Below are 21,057 nucleotides of genomic sequence, written 5' to 3' on the forward strand. Positions count from 1 at the left end.
GTCTGAGATGAACACTGACAGGCAAAAAACACTATGGTTTACATGGAAGAAGTTGATTTTTATTCATTAAGTTTGATTTCAAAGCAAATAATACTAAAAATGTTATCAAACTTGTTTACAAATGCATCAAGCTATACACATAATATCACACAAAATTTCAAAGGTTTTTAAAAGTCGAGTTTTGAAGAGATTTATGTGGTCTGTCATAGACACTCCTGTGTTATTTTGTCTGACTTGAAACAACAGAGGGCGGTCTGAATGTAAACATGTGACATCATAGGTCACCTCATCTATACCATAAACAATATACAGATGGTCAGGCCACCCAAATATTACAATGCAATATGTGAGACCTGGGGAATGCTATGGGGTTACTTTATAAACAAATTACTATGCAGGTAAATATGATGTTACTAGTAGCTCAAACCAGGCTTATGGCGAGACAGTGGGTGCAAATGCAGCATATGAGGGAACAAAATATAGATTTTTCCGAACACACATGTATGTATAAACTGCCAGTACACCGTAGGGATGCAAGTGGGTGGTATACTGGTATGTGTTTAAATGAATGTGCTCTCCTCACCTCCCTATAAACCATCTTCCATAATATGCCACCATGCAAAATATGCAATAACTTGACACAAAACTATATAGCACCAGGGATATGAGCCGATAGCACTGAGTACACGAGGGCACCATATATCATCGTACCAAATTAGAATCAGTTATCATGTGTAGGCTCCAGAAATGTGTAAATGATTTTGCTTTCACCCCACCAAGCCAGACAGACACACAGCTGACAGCCCACCTGCATCATAACATAAGCCCTGCTCAACACATTGTTATGGGGACAAAAATCTAAGTTTCACTAATTCTTAGACCAGGATTGCGAAAAATCCGGGATAGTCTCCTGAAATGGAAATATCCGGGGAAATATCCTCCAATCACTTGCCTTTATACACACACACACTCCCCTCCACACATCAAAAGAAATCAAATAGTATCTGATATAGTGAACTGTAAAGCTTATAAATATATATTAGCACTGCAAGTCTGTTAAACAATACGAAATGTGTAAAATAATACTGTTAGTATGAAATGCACAAGGCCCAGGAAAGGCAGTCAGGTTACTTCACACAAACATTGCACTACAAGTGTGGGGGTTCCCATGGGTTCCATGGATCGACTTAAGAATAATACCAACACAGACTTTGAACTGGAAAAGGGGAGATCAGGGGAAAGTCTTGTCAAGGAGACTCTCATGCCCGCAGGTAACTCAACTAGATCAATTCAAACAAGCAAGTTGAATCAGAATTCTTACTTGCAAGTCAAAACACCCACACACATTTTGAGTATAAGGCAGCAGTAAAATATGCACATCTTTAGACATTTTCTACATCACATCATCCTCTTATTTCACATGGATCTAAATTCTGCTGCTGTTGGTTTGTTTTTTATTTTTGTTTGCATGTTTTAGTGGGGGGTTTTTTATTCCATTATTCCAAGACCACTATCTTGGGTCAAACATGTTGTAAACACAAATTTTGAGAAACTAGAAACTGTAAAAGCTAAAATATGATGAAATTGGAATATGCTTTATTGTTTTTCATCTATTTTTTATTTTCCTCACACTTTCTCTTATATCAGCAGTGTAAAATTACAAATCAAATGTTAAATTTGGTGTTTCATGTACATTTGTGTACATCCATATCAAAAGGATGCACTTGTCAGCTACTACATGCATATCATTTCACAAAATAACTGGGAATAAATACCAGACTCATTTCAAGTGGGGGTCACTTTATATCATCCCCAAGTCACATGGCTTATTATTAATACAGAGAACATTCTTTAACATAACCATGTCACTTAGGGTTAATTTGATGTGACCTCCACTTGAGATGAGTCTGGTATTTATTCCTAGCTATTATGTGAAATGAGGCACATGTAGCAGCCGACAAGTGCATCGTTTTGATATGGATGTACACATTTTCTTAATTTCCTCACACTTCCTCTTCGCAATGTAAAATTACACATCAACATCCTATACAGGTGTTTATCCAGGTGATGGGTGATGATGGACAGTGGTATCAGGTGAAAGGTTAGGTAAAACACAGAACCATACATTGTATCCCATGCAAATCATATCAACACCAAACTGTTGACACATCAACAATCTGTATCTGGTATAGAAGCTACTTTAAATGAATCACAAGTTACTGGGAGTTGAGAACATGCTGCATTTTTCTAATGAAAACAAGTGCATGCAAAAATTCAATGCAATATTATTTTCCTGAAAATATTATAGCCCTAACCAAACATTAAATACTTTAAATGTAGCTAATATGCTGAAAATATGGCATATTCAATAAATTAAATATATTGCCTGCATAGTATGCCGGTGTGCAAATATTAAATGTATCTTGTGCTCTATATCTTTTGATCATAATCCAGATGCATGCATAAGTGTTAAAAACCATAGACAGCCTCAGACAGGAATACAGGTCCTACTTTAGGAAGATGCAAGGCATATATTAAGAGGTATTTTTTTAGAAACACAAGGTATATTGCACTATGGCAGGGGTGTGTTTATGGGTGTGTATGTATGTGGGGGTGAGTCGGGATTGCTATAATAGCGAGGAAGTGTGTTTAGCAAAACACCATCAAACCGAGGAGTTTTGACAAACAAAGGTACAGAGCAAGGCTGACAAAACACAAAACAATTCTGATGCTTCTGATGTAGCAAGGAGGTGCATGGGGGTATATAGGCATTAGGCATACCTCTCACTTCTAAATGTGAGAATACAAAAACCTCGGGTCTCTATGCATGTGTCTTTTATATCCTCGCTTTGCCCCATATGCAACGACCGAGTAGGGGTGCACTTGTGTGTACTGTGCATGTGGGGGTGTCTGTACATATAGCTTGCATGGGTGTCAATCTTAGGGGGGGGGGGGCATGGCGAGGTGCCACTAACTTTTTTAAAGGAAATTTGCAATGTTTGTTCTTTTCAGCCATTTTTTAAAACAATTTAGGCCACATGTCCTCTCCCCTTATTTTCAAGAAGGATTTATACTACTGTTGACTTGTGTGCTGTGTGTTGGGGTGCAGGGGTGTGTGTACATGTTTTCTTGTGCATATCAATACTTTTTATTATTTTTAACAGTCTCAGTTAGATGGTTAACTATTAGGTATAAATGACAATAGGTTAGGAAATATTGCAATCAAGTTAAACAGAATATAGTATGAAGTTACCTAAAAATGGGTTTAAAGGTAAAATTCTCAGAAAAAGTGTAACCCTAAAATGATGTGATTACCAAACTACACCCGCATATATTGTTATACAGATAGTGGGGTAAAGGTGAAGTGTTAAACCACACTGGAAAGCCAAGTCCTCTAAATATCCACACCATGCATGTTAAATAATTAGTAGAGTTAAGTGTCTACATGCACGAACAAACCAACCTACCTCGTCCTCCAATGATTCACCATTATTTCCACTGGCAACTGAGAACTGATAATGGGATGAAGAAAGCATGACATGAATACAAAAGTTGTTGACTGGAATGTTTACGACAAAAATCAGATGTTTTTCAGCCTATTTGTGGCTGCTGATTTTCCTTTTGAATGTAATGGTGAGATGAACAGGAAGCAATGTCATGTACCACATACACTAAGGACCACAATGGCCTCATCCCAAAGGCATAGTTCAATAACCTCAACTAAACAACCATAAGTGTAAAATTTGACCTCAAGTTGGAGAATATGAGTTTTGTAACCAAATATTCAAAGGTCATTCAATGAATGTACAAATGTATTGGGGTTAAAGAACTGTACCCTGATAGATGAGCATGTTTTGGATCCTAGTGAGCAGTGACCAGACTGCACAAAAGTGAAATATGAAGCAATGATGGTACATGTAAAAAAAAAAAAAAAGAACTGTACTTTACACTGAAATCAATTTAGAAATACAAAAGTCACATGACATTACAAATTATCTTTTCTAAAACTTCCACAACTGACTGCAATGTGAGTGCAATACAAGTATTTACTTTTACCTGGGGATACTCAAGTTAAGTTGGGTAGGGAGGTGCTGTGAGAAAGTGATCCATCACTAATACATGTACCAATTTTACCGAAATTTAAAAAAAGTTTGGCCAAATGAATTTAAGACAAATTCTCAGTTTTTACATTATTTTTTTTTTAAATGTTTGGCTACAGTGAGACCAAATTAGGCTATTTTCCTACAAATTGAAACATTAGCTTACAAAAAGGGATCATTAATATACCAAAAGGCCAAAAATACAACCCATACCCCATCCATATGGTCATTTGTACCTGAGCTTTGGCTTAAGCGAACAGGCAACATTGCGTAATTTGTTTATTTTTTTCAAGTCTTATGTAACTTACAACGTCATACACCTGTGGAGTGCTTGTAAGACACACTTGTTGCTTTCATATGTACTTGATTGAGAGAATGACTTAACTTGTAAGTTTAAGCTCATTAAAAAAAAGTTATTAGATAATATATAATTTAATTGACTCATGTGTTAGACTAGTCGAGAGAGTGCAGTATTCTCGGTTAAACTTGATATACTATACACTAGTATCATCAGGGCACAGATATATATTTACAAAAAAATATTTTAAAATTAACATCTGAACCAAATTAAGATACTCTTTTGTTAGATACAAAAAAGATAAAGACAAGCATGCAAACAATATTATTAATTACACAATAGCAAAACAATGATTATTTTATATACCCCTGCCTACACAAACACCCCTCCCATCCCTGAAATCAAATGGTTATCCACATATTGACAGAAAATCAAGTTTGGAATGAATCTGAGCATCCATGTTGATCTCTACATGCCCAGGTGAGATATTTGCAAAAATGCAAATTTGTTATGATCAGTGGGGGGAGGAGGGGCAGGGGGCTTCCCCCTCCCGCTCATCATGGCCGTTGGTTCGTGTAAGGTGGTCGGTAGGCGTTGGTGAAAAAAAAAATGGGTTAACAATAGACTATTTTTTACCCAGGGTGACAGAAAAAAAGGGGAGAATTATAAAAAAATGATGAAAAATTGTGAATGAACTTGAATTTTACATAAAAAATGTTGGTTCTACCTATAATCCTTTTTTTTTTTTTTCTCTTCACTTTTTCAAACCATGCAAAAAAAAATTGGGTCAACAAATCAACTTCTGTCGCCAAAAAACATTTCCGTCAGTACAGTTACAAGTTGTGCCCCTCGGTTCCAACTGATGTAGATCAGAATGATAGGGCTATCAGGCATGATCATGCCCTTTGATGTCACACTTGGATGTCAATATTGTGCAATTATTAGAATGAATGACAAATGAGAACAAAAGCGATCATATTATACCAATTTTAAAGCAAATTGAATACCATATAATAAGAATTTTGTTTTGCCATCCATGATTTACTTAGCACTTGAGTCAGCTTTGAATATATATATTGTAAATTGATTATCAATGTGTAGTCAGTATGATGATTGGGAAAATCATATTTATGCAATTGGGAAACAATATTTATTTAAATCAGATCAAATGTCCTGTACGTGACACATATTAATCATTTAGTGCAAAGTACGCAGATCAATACTGTTTGTCTATTGTCAGAGGCATAAGACACGTCATTCATCATGATTGATATTAGGCTGAGTAAAAAATAAAACATGTTTCTCGTCCCCTTCTGCTTCTTTTTTTGAGGCCGCTTCAAACTAATTTGTTTAAAGACAGTTAAAACTTCAGAAAAAAGATGTCTAGGAAGTTGAGATACTTGTAGCAATTTGTAACAAGCAGCAAGGTTTCAATGGGTACTCCGTCAGATTAAAAACAAGTTGTAGTAGAGTTTTCATGTGTGACTCTGACTTCTTCACAAACAGTTGTCATAGACACATATTAAGGGTATATGATGTATTGTTGATCGAAGCAGCAGAAAAAAAAGTAGTTCACCGCATCTTGCAAATGGTAGTGAGCTTTAGCAAAATTGCATTGCTCAATTCATAGCAAGCGTGTAGAAGAATTCAAATATCACAGATATACTTTTGTAGGTCCTGTGGTTCTTGAGTTATGTTGTAAAGAGGGCTGAAACAACAACACTTTTGTAAAAGCGTACATAACTCATTAACAACAATAAATTAAGCAAGTTTTCAAGTATATGATTTGTAGAATGAACTTTTGCAACACACCAAGTGATATTTTTCAATAATATATTGATTCAGATAATGAAAATCAATTTTTTTTGGCTGCTTCGACCAACAATACCCTGTATACCCTTAAAGACACACACTGCTCCATTCACCACACAAACAAAAACACAGGAAATTGCATTTTGAAATGGCTTCAGAAATATCATATCCCTGAAATTGGTAATATTTTGTTGTGCAAAATTAAATATTTCCGGCCATACTGTGACACCCATATTTTATTGAATTTAATGACACTGATATAGATCCAATGCCATACACATCAGAGAAGATGAGAATTCTCATCTTCTCTGCATATGTGTACTGTGACACCCATATTTTATTGATTTTAGTGACACTGATATAAACGAAAAATAGAAAATCTATATAATACACACAATCACATCCAGCTATTGTTTTAACCAATAGATTGGATTAAAATTAATATTTTTTAAACATAAGAATAGATACATACTACAATGTATACTAAAAATTATTATCATCTATTCTAACACAATTGACACCTCATTCATAATGTATATGGTCATTTTCACGGTAAAGGGTGTAACTTTTGATTTTTAGGGTCAAAATTTCAAACCACTTAAATATGTTTCTGTTTACTGAAATCATGCATAGAAGCAACTTAAATTCAAGTAAAATAATGTTTCAAGGCTTAAACCTTTTGATTTCTAATAAAAAATTGACATTTGCATAACATTTTGGTTAAAATCTAAGAAAAAATGTATTTTACATAACCTCAGAAAATTTTGACATGAAAGCTGGAATACATGTGAAATTCCATTCCAAAGTAAGTCAACAGATATAAGTTAAATTTTATACCATGTTTTGCTATGTTTGTAATTGCAGTTTTGAAAATTTTTAACATCAAGTGTCATTTACAATGGAAATTTCCAAACCTTAAACATATTTTTTAAGTTTTAATTGGGTTCCTAAAATAATTTGAATGTCTAACTTCATGTACAAATACTACTTGATGAAAGGAACCTCCCATCCAAGTTTCACAGAAATTGGAGTTATTTTTTAGAATTGGCAATTCAAGCGATTTGTGTTTCGGAGGCTTCAGTTAACAACACAGGTGATCATAAAAGTAAAATATTTAGCTAAGTACTACAAGTTGACATAAAAAATAGGTAAAAATATCACAATTACTAATTTTCATGCTTTGCTTCTAAGTATTGAATTTCAGTTGTGACAAAAATTAAATTATCACAGCAAGTCATTTTTTTTGTTTGGAGGCTTCATGTTAACAATTGTTAAACATTGCAGAAGTAGTTTTTTGAAAACAACAGTGTTGGGATCATCTAAGCTGTTATTTTCTTGTGTGTATTGAATCAATGATTCTATGCGGCAGATATTGTAGATTTATCACACATTAATTTTTTCACCCATTTGTTAAGTATGGTGTTTTTTGCATGTGAAGCCTCCGAAACAGGCTTTTTAAGGTATCAGTATATTTTTCAAACATTAACCATAATGTCAATTTTTTTTAATTTATGACATTCTGCACATATCAAGTAATAATTACAATGCAGATATCAGTATGAAACACACCAATTTAGATATGCATAGATGATAATTAAGTTTACTGTTGTTTCGGAGGCTTCATTTGTTTCGGAGGCTTCAATTGTTAACGGAAAGTTTGTATTGGGTCCCATTTTCAAACGGTGATATATATCTCCACGATTTAAAAACATGTGACTTGAGGATCTACTTTGCTACATTTTGATAAATAGATTGGATGAGCTCTTTTATTTATATTTGCACAAGCTTGCTGAACAGTTTGTTTGGAGGCTTCAAAAAGTTAACGGAAAAACAGCTATTTGAAGTCAAGATTTTATAAAAATTTTAAAAGCTTGCAAATCGGCTAATTTTTGTTACCCATTTCAAGTTAAGATAACAACTGTTATAAATCAAGAAGAAGTGAAGAAATAACCAAGAATTATGAACCAAAGCTACACCCACAAAGTTTGTTAACAATTGTTAACGGAAAATGAAGCCTCGAAACGACAAATATGGAAGTCCGGTTCTCAAAAATACAGGGCCGTTCACAATTAAATCTAATGTGGCAGTGTTTACTGAACATATGACTGTACTTTCAGGATAAGAAAAATTATCCATGAACTAACTGAAGAAAACACAGGGTTTTACAAAATGTTACTGTTTTTTATAGTTTTTCAAAATGGCAATATTAAGTACATTTAAGCCTGCTAAAACTGAACGCAGTAACTCCCAAAGCTGATTATGCTACCCAAGGTAGCTGCTAACTAGATGACTTATGTGGCCAAAAATTATGGAATTCTGTGGCTTTATTAGAACACTACGGATTAAAATGTTAAAAATCCAAAGTTACACCCTTTACCGTGAAAATGACCATATGTATATTGTTTTGTGACTTAGGTCAATGTTCCCTGAAGGGGCATGAAAACTTGCACTACAGCTCTGTTATTTTTCAAGTAAAACATACTAATTATTACAAATACAAAACATCATTAAAGGTCCAGGAAAATTAATGTGGCGTTACTGGGGCTGGAATAGATAATAACATTTTCCATTAATAATTTAAAGAGCATGTATGTATTACTGTCTGTGACACCTCTACTACAAGTAGTTATATATTGATAAGATTCTGGTTCAGTGTTTTAAAATTTAAACATCCCCGCTTCTTTTCTCCTTCAATTGAGTTCCAAACAACAGGTATTATAAAGGAGAATCTTGTTAACTACACAAAATGACAGATAATGACAAAATACTCATCTACTGGAATGCATGGCAGTACTATTGATTGATTATTTTATGCATTGTTTCGATTGAAAATAAATGCTGTAAACACCGTGTAATACAAACTTTCTGTTAGCAACAACAATTGTCAACGCTGTTTGACCTTGGTCCTTATGGCAATGAAACTGTTCAATTGGAAAAATTGGAAAACATGGGCACTGAACTGGATGAGATGAAAATGGTACCAATGTTCATCTCTATATTTGTCCACCATTATGCTAAATTAACTTCTTATTATGAGTAAACCAAATGCATGCATGCCATTTCAAAATCATTGTAACACATCATGACCATAGAAAACTAACCAATTCCAAGGATAACTTTATCTTGTGACATGTTTTCAAATATTATTGAAAATAAATTTTGAAATGGTTGGAAATTTTGCTTTCTCTGTGAGAAATGTGGCTTATCTTAGGAAATGTTGCTTTCTCTGTGAGAAATGTGGCTTATCGTCCTGGGAAAGGAACAATTTATAACTAAAACATTAAAATGTTATATAATATGTAATTTGTTAGTATATACTACAGTACTAGCCTTCTGAGTCCTTTTAAAAATTCTCAATTTGCTCCATCAATCATAACACACGTCACAACGACAAACAAAGAATACACATGAACACTGTATTCCGCACTTATAGTGTGGTCAGTCATTGTAAAATTATAACCAATTAGAACCATTATAATTTCTGAAAGCAAATGAGCTTCATGAACTCCACCGTGAAAGCAAGCCACTGAGCTGTCCAAACATGTCAGACAAAGACAATTCAACGCTCAAACTCACAAAATGTATTGCTATGACTACACACACCATTGCATTTTCTTGTCATTTTAAGGGATCTAGAATGAGCGTTTATGGCGTTTTGACAGTATTTTTTGTGGGACATGAGAGCACCTCAGACGTATCGAATTGCATTCTGAATACGAAGCATGTCTTTTGATATCAAATAATTTTCATTTTTTGAAATTCATGATATAATACAAATTTTATGACAAATTATTAAAATTTGATATTTTTCAAATTTTCAAATTTGATATTTTTCAAATTTTTGATATATAACAGTCCTCGAAATAAATTTTATAAATCTAATGATATATTCTTAAAGTGTATGTAGCTGGGAGGAAAAGCCGACGATCAATTGAAAATTTTGACCTTTTATATTGAAGATATGGATTTTTTTCCCAAAAAGACCTATTTTTTTTTTTGGGTGTTTTGGAAAAAAAAAGCCATATCTTCAATACTTAAAGGTCAACATTTTCAATTGATCGTCGGCTTTTCATCCCACCTACATACACTTTAAGTATAAATCATCAGATTTATAAAGTTTACTTCAAGTAGGCCTACTGTTAAATATCAAATATATCAATTTTTAATGATTTGCCATAAAATGTGTATTACATTGCTAATTTCAAAAAATCAAAATTATTTGATATCAGAAGGACATTCTTCGTATTCAGAATGCAATTCGATATGTCTGATGTGCTCTAATGTCCCAAAATAAATACTGTCCAAACGTTCATACCCCAGCCCTTAAGTGCATAAAACAAAATGCCTTTAGAAAACATTTCCAAATGCTTTTCTCATGGATTTTGTTTAAAAGTGAGATAAACATCAATAATTCTTGAAAATTATTTAAATTTGATTTGCCATCAGGGATTTGAGACTTGCTTTACCATAAATTCTAGCATATTTTTTTTTTAAGATACCAAAAAATGAAAAATGCATCTTTATTTTTTTTTGCACTAATTAGTGCAAGCTTACATAAAAAGACATAACCAACTCTTTTGAAAAGAAATGCTAGGTTAGATGGTGTGCCACTTTCAGATGTCGGTGCATATTAATTACAAGAACAACAATTCATTACCACATATCAAAACGCTGTGCCAACAAACAAGAGATATGCATTCATGTGACTCTGTGTCCAAGTGAAGTACTAATTGGCAGCAAACACATAATCTATCTGTGCCAATGAGGTAAACTTAGAACCAAAGAGTACAGAATCCGCTATATTTGCCATAGTGTACACCTCCTGGTAATTGCGTTATTTACCCGCCAAAGTATGTTGTTTGTTTGCATTTGGTGTGTCACACACTGTGCCAAAAAATGCTTGCTAAGTGCAAAATCCACTGTAAAGCTCAAGCTTAAAGACAAATTCTAATTAAATTTTGGGCTAAAATGGCAGGTTAACCATAGAGTCTGTTTGAGTACAATGAGGGAAAAAATGCTACAATATGCATTTATTAGTTTAAAAAAATTGTAAACTGCTACACAATCTAGCCAAATTGCTATACAATTACACAAACATACATGTACATGAATGTCATTGCTATACATAATTATTGCTAAACAAATAAAACTTTCTGCAAAATTCTGACACTAAATTATGCCCTGATTGTCTGACTTTTTTCAAATAATTATTTTTTATTTTATAATAAAATATAATGACAAATAAAAAATATAGTTGTGTGGCTGGTTGATTCCTGTCTGTCTGCGTGTCTGGAGAGTGAAATTTGATGTGGATGGATGGGTGGACGACACACTGAGTGATGACATGTGATACCAAGTGACAGTGTGCTGTACATGTACTGCAGGCCTACCTTTGGAAACTATAAACATGACAAGATTCCCAGGAATCACCAAGCAGCATGACACAAATTACAGGAAATGGAAGGCAAAATCATACAACCATATTTTGCTAGTATGTTATTAGGTGAATTTATTTAACCAAAGCCTACATGTTCTCTTCCTACCTAAAACAATTTAGGGACATAAAATAATAGCATCTATTTTGTGCACACCAATGGGGTGGAGTTCTCTCATAATCCACCTTGATAGTTCTATATGGAACAACAATTGTGCAAAAATAATGTAAATTTAATATATAAATAAAAAATAAATAAATAAAAATGCTAAAAAGTCATACTAAATAAATTATTATGAATTAATGTAACCAGGTGCAATAAATGGGCATTGGTAAGGATGGAAAATATATAAAACCATTGCAATATTTGATACTAAAGCCTAACTAAGGTCATTATATTTTATATTCAAACATTATAAATAAATTAAACATCTTTCTAAAAACATGAAAACACATTTCAATGAGCAACTTTAACATCATTGTAGTCTAGAACCACATTGTATTTTACAAGTACCACTACGCTCTTTTAACCTGATACTACATGTAGGAGTCTAATGTAGTAAGTGTATCAATGTTCATCATTCTTTATACATCAGTTTAACTATTATTCCCACAGAACCCAAAATGTAAAACAGACCCCCCTTTTGAGATAAATATTGCCTTCAAAAGATACACACATTGTAACATAGAAATTTCAAATTTTCTGAAACTTTAGCTATTAAACTTTCGTTAAATCCCTATTCAATGCTGTGTAATTGCACAAATTCATTGTTCCACTTCTCAGAACTGCATTGACACTATCTAAACCCACGTTGACAAATTATACTTGACTGTATAGCATGCAAAGTACTGCAGGGCCTACTACTAGTATATAGCGGGAAAGTTTTGATAAGTTTATATTTGCACTGGGATTTGCAAACTTTTTCCGGTTCATTTGAAAACCACAAAGAAATTTTGCTCCATATGATTTATTGTGTAGGTCTGTGAATGAGCAAAGGAAAGAAATGGCTTTTAACGGATAATAACTGCAAAATTCCCAAAAATGAATACCGCTAAAAAGTGTATTTAGATTGATACAAAAATAAAATTGTCAATCATGGTAAGGTTTTGTGGGAACTGGTAACATATTGCACAATAATGGATTTAGAAGAAATTTGTTTAAATAAATTATATTTCCACTACTCAGTGCCAGAAGTGGGTAAGTGCAATAGCTGCCATGTGTAGATGAATACAATATACTGTGTACAAACCTCCAAATGTTCACAGGGCAGCTAATGCACTTACCTAATTCTGGCACTGATCAGTTAATTTGTACAATTACTGATTTTACTGACAAGTACCGTACTTCATAACTTTGATAGTGTTTAGTCACATATATTTGGAAAACTCAACATAGTCTAATATTTAAACAATATTACCTTCAGTGTCAATTACATCAAAATACTGCATTAATTCCCTTAAGATTATAAATATAACAGTTTATTACATTAACTGCTATGTACTGTACAACACTAAGAAGAAACATTTTATCACAATTAATCCAGAAAGCACAACAAAAAGTTTCACCATTTTTTAAACATGCCTACCTCTTTTGCTCTCCTTGAAAACATGCTCTGGGAAATTGAGTGATTAAAATGGAGCAATCAGTTATCTATTACAAAATGTGCTTCAGTTGTGGCTACAAATGGGCCAACTGGAATACATTTCATTGAGAAAATAAAGCAAGGATGACAATGGCCTGCTAAATGGAGGAAAAACTTCTAATGCTGATGACTGCACCAATGATGATATTGAGAACTCACTACAATTGATATATTATTGGAGCAACAAATGTATTGCCTGCCCCAACATCGTACTTTTATAACTTATCCACAGACTCTAGAAAATGTTCAGTCTATTATCTTTAAGTTTACATGAAAGCAGGGACTCTATAATTTACCAATGTATTCTTTACTAGGAGGCGGTTGGGGGAATGACCCTCTGAAATGTATGAAAAATGCATCCCAACCATCTCAAATAAAGCACCAACTCCATACGCAATGTTGCCTTTCTGTTTATTTTAAAATAGTGTCATTCCCTAAGCTGGCAAACATAGCATTCGAACCAACATGGCATATGTTGGACATGCCAATCTTACAGTTCACTTATTAGGGCTCAATATTGGGCTCTTTTTAACTTTAGAAGTTGCAGTCAAATTCCAAATGCTGATTTTTTTTCTAAATGAATTATTTTCTTCAGAGTACTTACTTGATGTAAAGCTGGTCCAATGATAGGGACAAGGAAGCCATCATGAAAGAAATGTACCAGTTGAGTACCAACTAACGGATGAGCCACCTGCAAGTACATACCCAAAAAAATCAATTATATAAAGCCAGTATATAACTTGAAAAACTTAGTATGTTTACTGGGCCAAGTTAGGACCTATATATCCTGTCAAGACTCAAGAGGCAAGAGTGAAGGGTTACCCCTCCCCCCACCATATACCCCATAATCCCTCAGTTCCTGAAATCATTTATTAAGGGGCTACCAGAAAACACACAATTTTTCACCTTTTCATAACAAATATAATCAAAAAGGAGTTTTTAGCTTGAAAGTAATCACCTAGCATATGACTTGCACAAACACATTTAAAACGTAGTTGGGAAATGAACTGATTACATACTGCATGGTAATTTTTACATATGCATAATGAACACTTCTAGCCTGCAGGTGTTTAGTCTCTAATTGGCCATAAACAGATACAATCTTCTATGACTGTCTGCCACAACATCTGACTAACACATTTTACCTTGAGAATGTACATTATACCATTACCTAAAACACAATTTAGTCTTACCAAATGATTCTATAATTTCCCCATTACTCTTTAGAATGATACAAATCAATTTCTCTGACAAAATAAACAAAATATTTGCACAATTATACACAAAATATTTGCAAAATCAAAAAGCTTTTCAAATTATACTAAATTAAAAATCCATAACACATAAATAAACAACAATCATTCTACATGGACCCTATTGTAACCCAATTTTAAATGAAATGTTGAAAAGTTTGCAAATACAATATCAATTTGTTTGATAAAAAATAATTATAAAACAGTAAATATATTTATAAGTAAACAAACAAATAAACAAACAAATACACATACAAACAAATAAAACAATAAAAACACATTTAATAATTACCTGGACAACAGCATTGCAAAATTCCAAAGTGTTAAGGAACATAACCATTTCAGGCATTCTTTGCCAGTCTTCTCTGGTTAGACAATGCCAATGATCAACGCTCAAATCAAGCTTTCTAGGAAGAAGAGAATAGCGACCTCCTAGACCGCCTGCAAGTACCTGTTTAGTGGGAAAAGCATAAAGGCAAATTGTATAAAGGTGGTCTAAGGGGCAAAATTTCTGGAAATTAATATTCTAGGCATATATTTGAATGAATATTTCACATGGGTGGGTGGAACTGGAATGATACTTTTTACAACATTTGGTACATTAATTTTGGTTTCTTTGTAACATTTCAATATTTTTATACAGAACATACATTTGTACGTGAATTAGCTAAATGAACTTTTTATGTGCTCAGGAATATGTACATGTATTTGTGCCAAAATGTATTGCTTTAGAGCAATGAAAAACATTTACTGTGAGTTTTTTTTACATTTTTGCCCTGAATACTAGCCTACATGTCCCTTGTGTCTCCAAAAGTCCAGAACTTTTTACCCCATGGATGCTACTTTGCATTCACACATGCTAATACCCAGTAACCATGGTAACCCAAGTATATGGCAGAAATACTATTTTAATACTTTTTTTACTTACTGGACATAAGTTGGTACTCTCTGCAATATACTGTCCAATATTGGCGGCTTCCCTAGACACGGATATACAAAGTAACAATGCATCACGAGCCTGCATGCCCAGTTTGCCTTCCCTATGGATAAATGGGATCAGTAGAGAAAACAAGAGAAACTTTGCAGGTCCTTGGCTGGGACTGGCATGGAACAGGAACTCCAGTAACATTGGGTCTCTTGACAATGACACGCATAGTTGGTGTAGTAGTAGCACAAGCTGATCTTCCAATTTCTCCGAACATTCATGACATTCCATTAGGAGTCTAAGTAAAGGATTCAACATTGCATTGTGCATCAGAACAGATTGCTTGGCCTGTGCTATCAACAGTTCATACATGCGTAATAACTCGCGTTTGAGATCCTCCGAGTATTCAACAACTTGCAAACTCCATGATTGTAATTTATCCATTATGTTTTCATTAATCATCAGCTCAAGCATACGTCCTATCATGCCCTCACTTGGTGGTGATTCTTCAACTATTAGGTACACCATCTGAGCGGCATAGTTGATTACTGCTTGGGCATCGTCAAATGTGACTTTCTTTTTCTGGAACCGACTGGAGATGGGTTTGCTGAGGATTATACTGACTTGCATCCAGTGACTGCGGAACACTTCATAACACGCCTCAATGGTCGGCATTGTGAAGCGGAATGGCGCCTCTTCTGGCATCGCAATGCCATTGATGCCAAGGAAGAGTTAGATGATGATCGACGACGGAAGCGATTCATGGTGGCTGTTAGTGTACTGGTAACCTTACATTAAAATTGTTCCAGCAACATTAAACTTTGAACTTGGAAGATGCATGCTTTATTCCTACGTAATATCATCCATTTCAGTTATCCATTGACTTGATTCAATAATTTGATGAAACTCTGAAAATAATAAAAATAATCTCTTGCTATAAAAAACAGTAAAAGTGGAAATTTTTCATTATATAAGGCGACGAAAAAAAGAAACCCTGTTCTACGGGCGGACGGACTTTTCAAGTAGGGTCGGTCGTCAGCTTTTTTTTTTTTAATGACCCAAAAAATCACCAAAATCTGTAAATAATTTGCAATTTGAGAAAATACAAAAAAAATTGTTCCTGAAATTTCCAAAATTTGGGTCGGCATTCATTTGTACAGGAAAATTTTTCTCCCAATTTGTTCAAAAGCTGGGTCGTTCGGGCCCGTAGAACAGGGTTTTCTTTTTTTGTCGCTTAAGTATAAAATAAAGTTTGCACAAAATTAAAAACAGGCAAAACAGTTTCATTAGTAATGTACATGTATGTTAAAAAGTCACATTGGAAATTGAAAACATATTTTTTCATGGTAAAAACAATAAGTTTGTGAACATTATCACTTCTGCAGTGCATTCACCCACACAGTAGTTCCTGTAACTGAAACTCAACATCATCATTGAGTATGTTATCGGGATGTCGAGTTCCAGTAACATGTATTTATAATGTCCACTATACAAATGAAGAAACATCACAGTAAGTATGTGGGTTGCTTATTGGGCTTCAAAGGTTTAACATTCAGGCAGAATCAAATCTTAGCGTGCATGAATGATTTCTAATCTCTGACATGAATGTTCACCGATGACACTGAGTACATATTGTTTGTGCAGGGGAAAACAATATCGTTGAAAACAACATCAAGTTGGCGTGATGTTTATTTCCCTGCCGACTCGACCATAGAGATAGAGATAGTGTTGCACTCACCGATGCATGGCACTGCACACAAAGAGAGTTCATCAACATTTGGCAGGATTCTGAGTTGGCAAAACTGACTAGCTGCTTCATGAGATATTGACTTAGAGGAATATTTTGTGATCCTAGCATCCTCTTTTTATAACATTTTTCAGCAGATATCCACGAAAAAAGCTTATTCCCAAAATTTCGGTTGATTCCGATTTTGCGTTTGCGAGTTGCATGATTATCATAATATGTATTACACTACTCCATAGACAATGTGTTGAATTCAAAATTCACAATATTTTTAATTAATCTGCAAGAAATTTGTTGTACATAAACATTATTTAACTAGAGGTTTCCAGTGGTATAAAAATCTTTCCAAAAATTGAAAGTTGTAAGACCCTAAGGTTGGGACTGAGTCTCGGGAATTCAAGTCCCGCCGGGAAGCCTAGTACCCGGCAGGAAATTCCATGCCCGGTACCGAAATTCTTTGGAAGTTTTTTTTTTTTCGGTTTTGTAGTGTCCCTGGACCTAGACCTAAATGCTAGGATCATTCATGGTTGACCTAAAAAAAAAAAAAATTGCATGATTTTTTGTGTTTTCAATATGAAAATTGATACTTTGTTTTCATGTCATACTCTATAAAATGATATCAAAATGCATTGAATTTGAATGCATTTTGATATCATTAATAGAGTATGACATGAATACAAAATATCAATTTTCATATTAAAAACACAAAACATCATGCAAATTATTATTTTTTACCCGCCCGAAAAATGCGCCGGGTACCCGGGCACAAAATTACCCAAAAATCCCAACCCTATAAGACCCTAAATTACTTGTTATTGAGGGTTGGTACCAGAGTAAGGCCAATGGAAATGAATCCATAGTTTCCTCTTGGAGCACTCATCATTTTTCAAAACTGGCTAAAACTTTCATTAGTTTCATTCAAATCTCAATTTTCTTTAACTTGATGTTATTTTGAATTTGTTTTCTTGTCAGTTATGTTTGTGTCATTCTTTTGTATGCATTTTAGGCTGTTCGTCGATGATTGTTTGCTCTACCATACCATACAATCGCAAGCTGACCATAAGATCCTCCAGGAAGATTTACATCATGACTTGAACTCTGGCAACAGAAATGGCTCATGCAATTCAACCCCCGCAAATGCACTGTCATTAGAATGACCAGCACCAGACGTACACCAAAAGTCTTTGATTACTCCTTATGTGGACAGAAACCGACTCCGGTTGATTCCAACCCGAACGTTGGCGTCGAAGTCTCCCGCACCCTGTCATGGAATACGCATATTGACAAAACAGTGAAGAAAGCAAATTCGTCATGGGTTTAGTAAAAGGAACCTTTATTCAGCACCCAAAGAAACAAAGGTTCTTGCCTACCAATCAATTGTGCGGCCAACTTTGGAGTAAATACAAGCTTGAACTTTTGGATTTAATTTAGGAATATATTCTACATGTAACTATTCTGTAAGTATAAACTGGTGAGAAATTCTCAAAGGTGGGAAATTAGGTGTCATTTGCGTTAGTTTTTTCATGAAAATCTGCATCATTTTTGCCACATTAAAAGCATTACCAAAAATGTACTTCTCGTGCTCGGATTTTACAATTTTTTATATCTTCGGAAAGTGCATGCTTGACTTGGTCAAAAATGAAAAAAAAAACACCCTAAATTTTAATGCCACATATAAAAAAACCCATTATAAGTGGTGCTGTTTTTGTGCAGTGACCTGGTCGATCAGTGCTTGGCTTAGGAAGTATTACATAATCCAATTAAATTTCCTTAACAACACACTGATGTTCCCCTCTGCAACTTGGAGACTGTGTGTTTACTTCTGATCTTCCATTGCTTTACACAGTGTCATGCTTCAGCGAATCTGACTAGATTTTGATGGGGGAAGCCCCAATTGATGAAATTGACACTTTGTTTACAAGCATGCTGGACTGACGATGTGTGGTTAATGTTTATTTAATTATATATCACAACCTGACAATATTCAGTTTTTAATGTTTTATGTTTATTTTTCATTTAAGGGGTACTACATTCTGGCCAATTTATGCCTATTTTTGCATTTTCTCAAAATTATAGGGCATTGGGGACAAGTAAGATATGCATATAGGGGCAAGGACTACAACTACTGCACTGGAAATTTTATTTCAGCACAGACTTACAGTTGTGGAATTACAGACAAAAATGAGGGAAAACCAATATTTGATCAATAAATCAATAACTACTTGCCTTGAGTTGCTAATTTTTCAGTACCGGTACAGTAGTTGTAGTCCTTGCCCCTATATAAATCTTACTTGTCACCAATGTGCTATAATTTTTGAGAAAAATGCAAAAATAGGCACAAAATTGGCCAGGGGTGTAGTACCCCCTTAAATAATCTATGTTTATTGTTTCCTTTATTAGTATTATTGTTACGATGAATAAAAGCAATTTTAAAAGAAAAAATTCAAATGTTAACCTTTTTTTGTATTTGTAGCAGCGTGTGTTTAGCTATAGGTATGCCAGGCAAACCTTAGTTAAACACATTTGCTAGTCAGCGAAATTCGCCTAGACCGGGGACCAAACACAATACATATTTACATAGAAATTTCAATTTTTTTCAAGAACAGGTCAGTCAAGGAAACCTACATACATGTAAATATGTTTTCTATACTTCACTTGACCCAAATATATGATTTTTTATGCTAATGAGACACTCACACATGGAATTTTAGAGGGATTTTGATAGCAGTTCCATTAAAAAAAGCTGCTATCATCATGAGACTAAGATCTAGAAACACCCCCGTAATGCTGTTTTGGGGAATTTTGCTAGCAGAATCTTTTTGATGAAAGTCGATCTTTGAAAAGATGTAACTTTGCCATGAAAGTGCTATGACAAAAAGGTTTTCAGTTTTGGCTTTCTTTACTCAAGGGCTTTAATTTGATATATAAAATGATGCAGTTTGATGGCAAATTTAAATTCACCTGGCATACCTACTTTATAGCATCAACAACAGTACAACACTTAATTGATTTAATTCCAAACTTCAAAAGTACAACACGTTAATTAAAGAAATGCGGAAGTACTTGTCCTAAAGTTTGCTAAAGATTGACAGACTTTATGCATGTTTTTGCAGCTGTTTCTGACCCGCGTTTCTGACCAAAACTGACACAGATATGAGAAAAATTATCATAGAGACTGGAGATGGAATATCACGGCGAAAATGCACTTTTATTTTATTTTAAGGGGGTACTACACCCCTGACCAATTATGTGCCTATTTTTGAATTTATCTCAAATATTATAGCACATTGGTAACCAGTAAGATATGTATATTATAGGGGCAAGGTCTACAACTACTGTACTGAAAATTCAGCAACTCAAAGCAAGTAGTTATTGATTTATTGATCAAATATTGGTTTTCCCTCATTTTTGACTGTAACTCCACAACTGTTGTCTGTGCTGAAGTAAAATTTCCAGTGCAGTAGTTGCAGTCCTTGCCCCTATAATATACATATCTTACTTGTCCCCAATGCTAGGCATGTTCACAAAATTTTCAAGTAGGATATTTCACATTGAAATTATTTTGTTTAAAAAGGTGATTATTTAACTTAAAAAATGAGGGGTCAACCATGTCTGTAGGTCAAAAATTAGCAAAGTTATGGGCAAATATCTGTTTTTAAAAACTGCACTTTTCTGCGCCCATCATTGACAATGCCTTACACCGACTTACTGTACAAAAAAGCATTTAATGCACCATTTTTTACCACGATGATCCATTTTACACAAAGGCGATTTTATTTTATGAAATCTAACTTTCACTGCATGCTGACTTCTGTATCAAGGATAAAGTACCAGCACTTTTTTTTTTT

The 21,057-nt window shown here is 34.1% G+C and overlaps 1 protein-coding gene across 3 annotated transcripts in view; it reads right to left on the bottom strand.

The window, feature by feature from the left end:
* Positions 1-21,057, bottom strand: part of LOC140160926 (FHF complex subunit HOOK-interacting protein 1B-like) — a 33,186-nt gene that overhangs the window by 11,326 nt on the left and 803 nt on the right. The window contains exons 2-6 of one of the 3 annotated variants that reach the window (XM_072184274.1): positions 15,469-16,373; positions 14,833-14,991; positions 13,892-13,978; positions 13,231-13,257; positions 3,468-3,512 (exon numbers count right to left, since the gene is read on the bottom strand). In XM_072184274.1, the coding sequence (XP_072040375.1) occupies positions 3,468-3,512; positions 13,231-13,257; positions 13,892-13,978; positions 14,833-14,991; positions 15,469-16,170 (1,020 nt within the window). In that variant the 5' untranslated portion in view covers positions 16,171-16,373. The remainder of the gene's footprint in view (positions 1-3,467; positions 3,513-13,230; positions 13,258-13,891; positions 13,979-14,832; positions 14,992-15,468; positions 16,374-21,057) is intronic. The other 2 variants (XM_072184275.1, XM_072184276.1) reach the window with 2 other exon arrangements.

This window comes from Amphiura filiformis, chromosome 9 (genome assembly GCF_039555335.1).
Source record: "Amphiura filiformis chromosome 9, Afil_fr2py, whole genome shotgun sequence".
NCBI lineage: Eukaryota > Metazoa > Echinodermata > Ophiuroidea > Amphilepidida > Amphiuridae > Amphiura > Amphiura filiformis.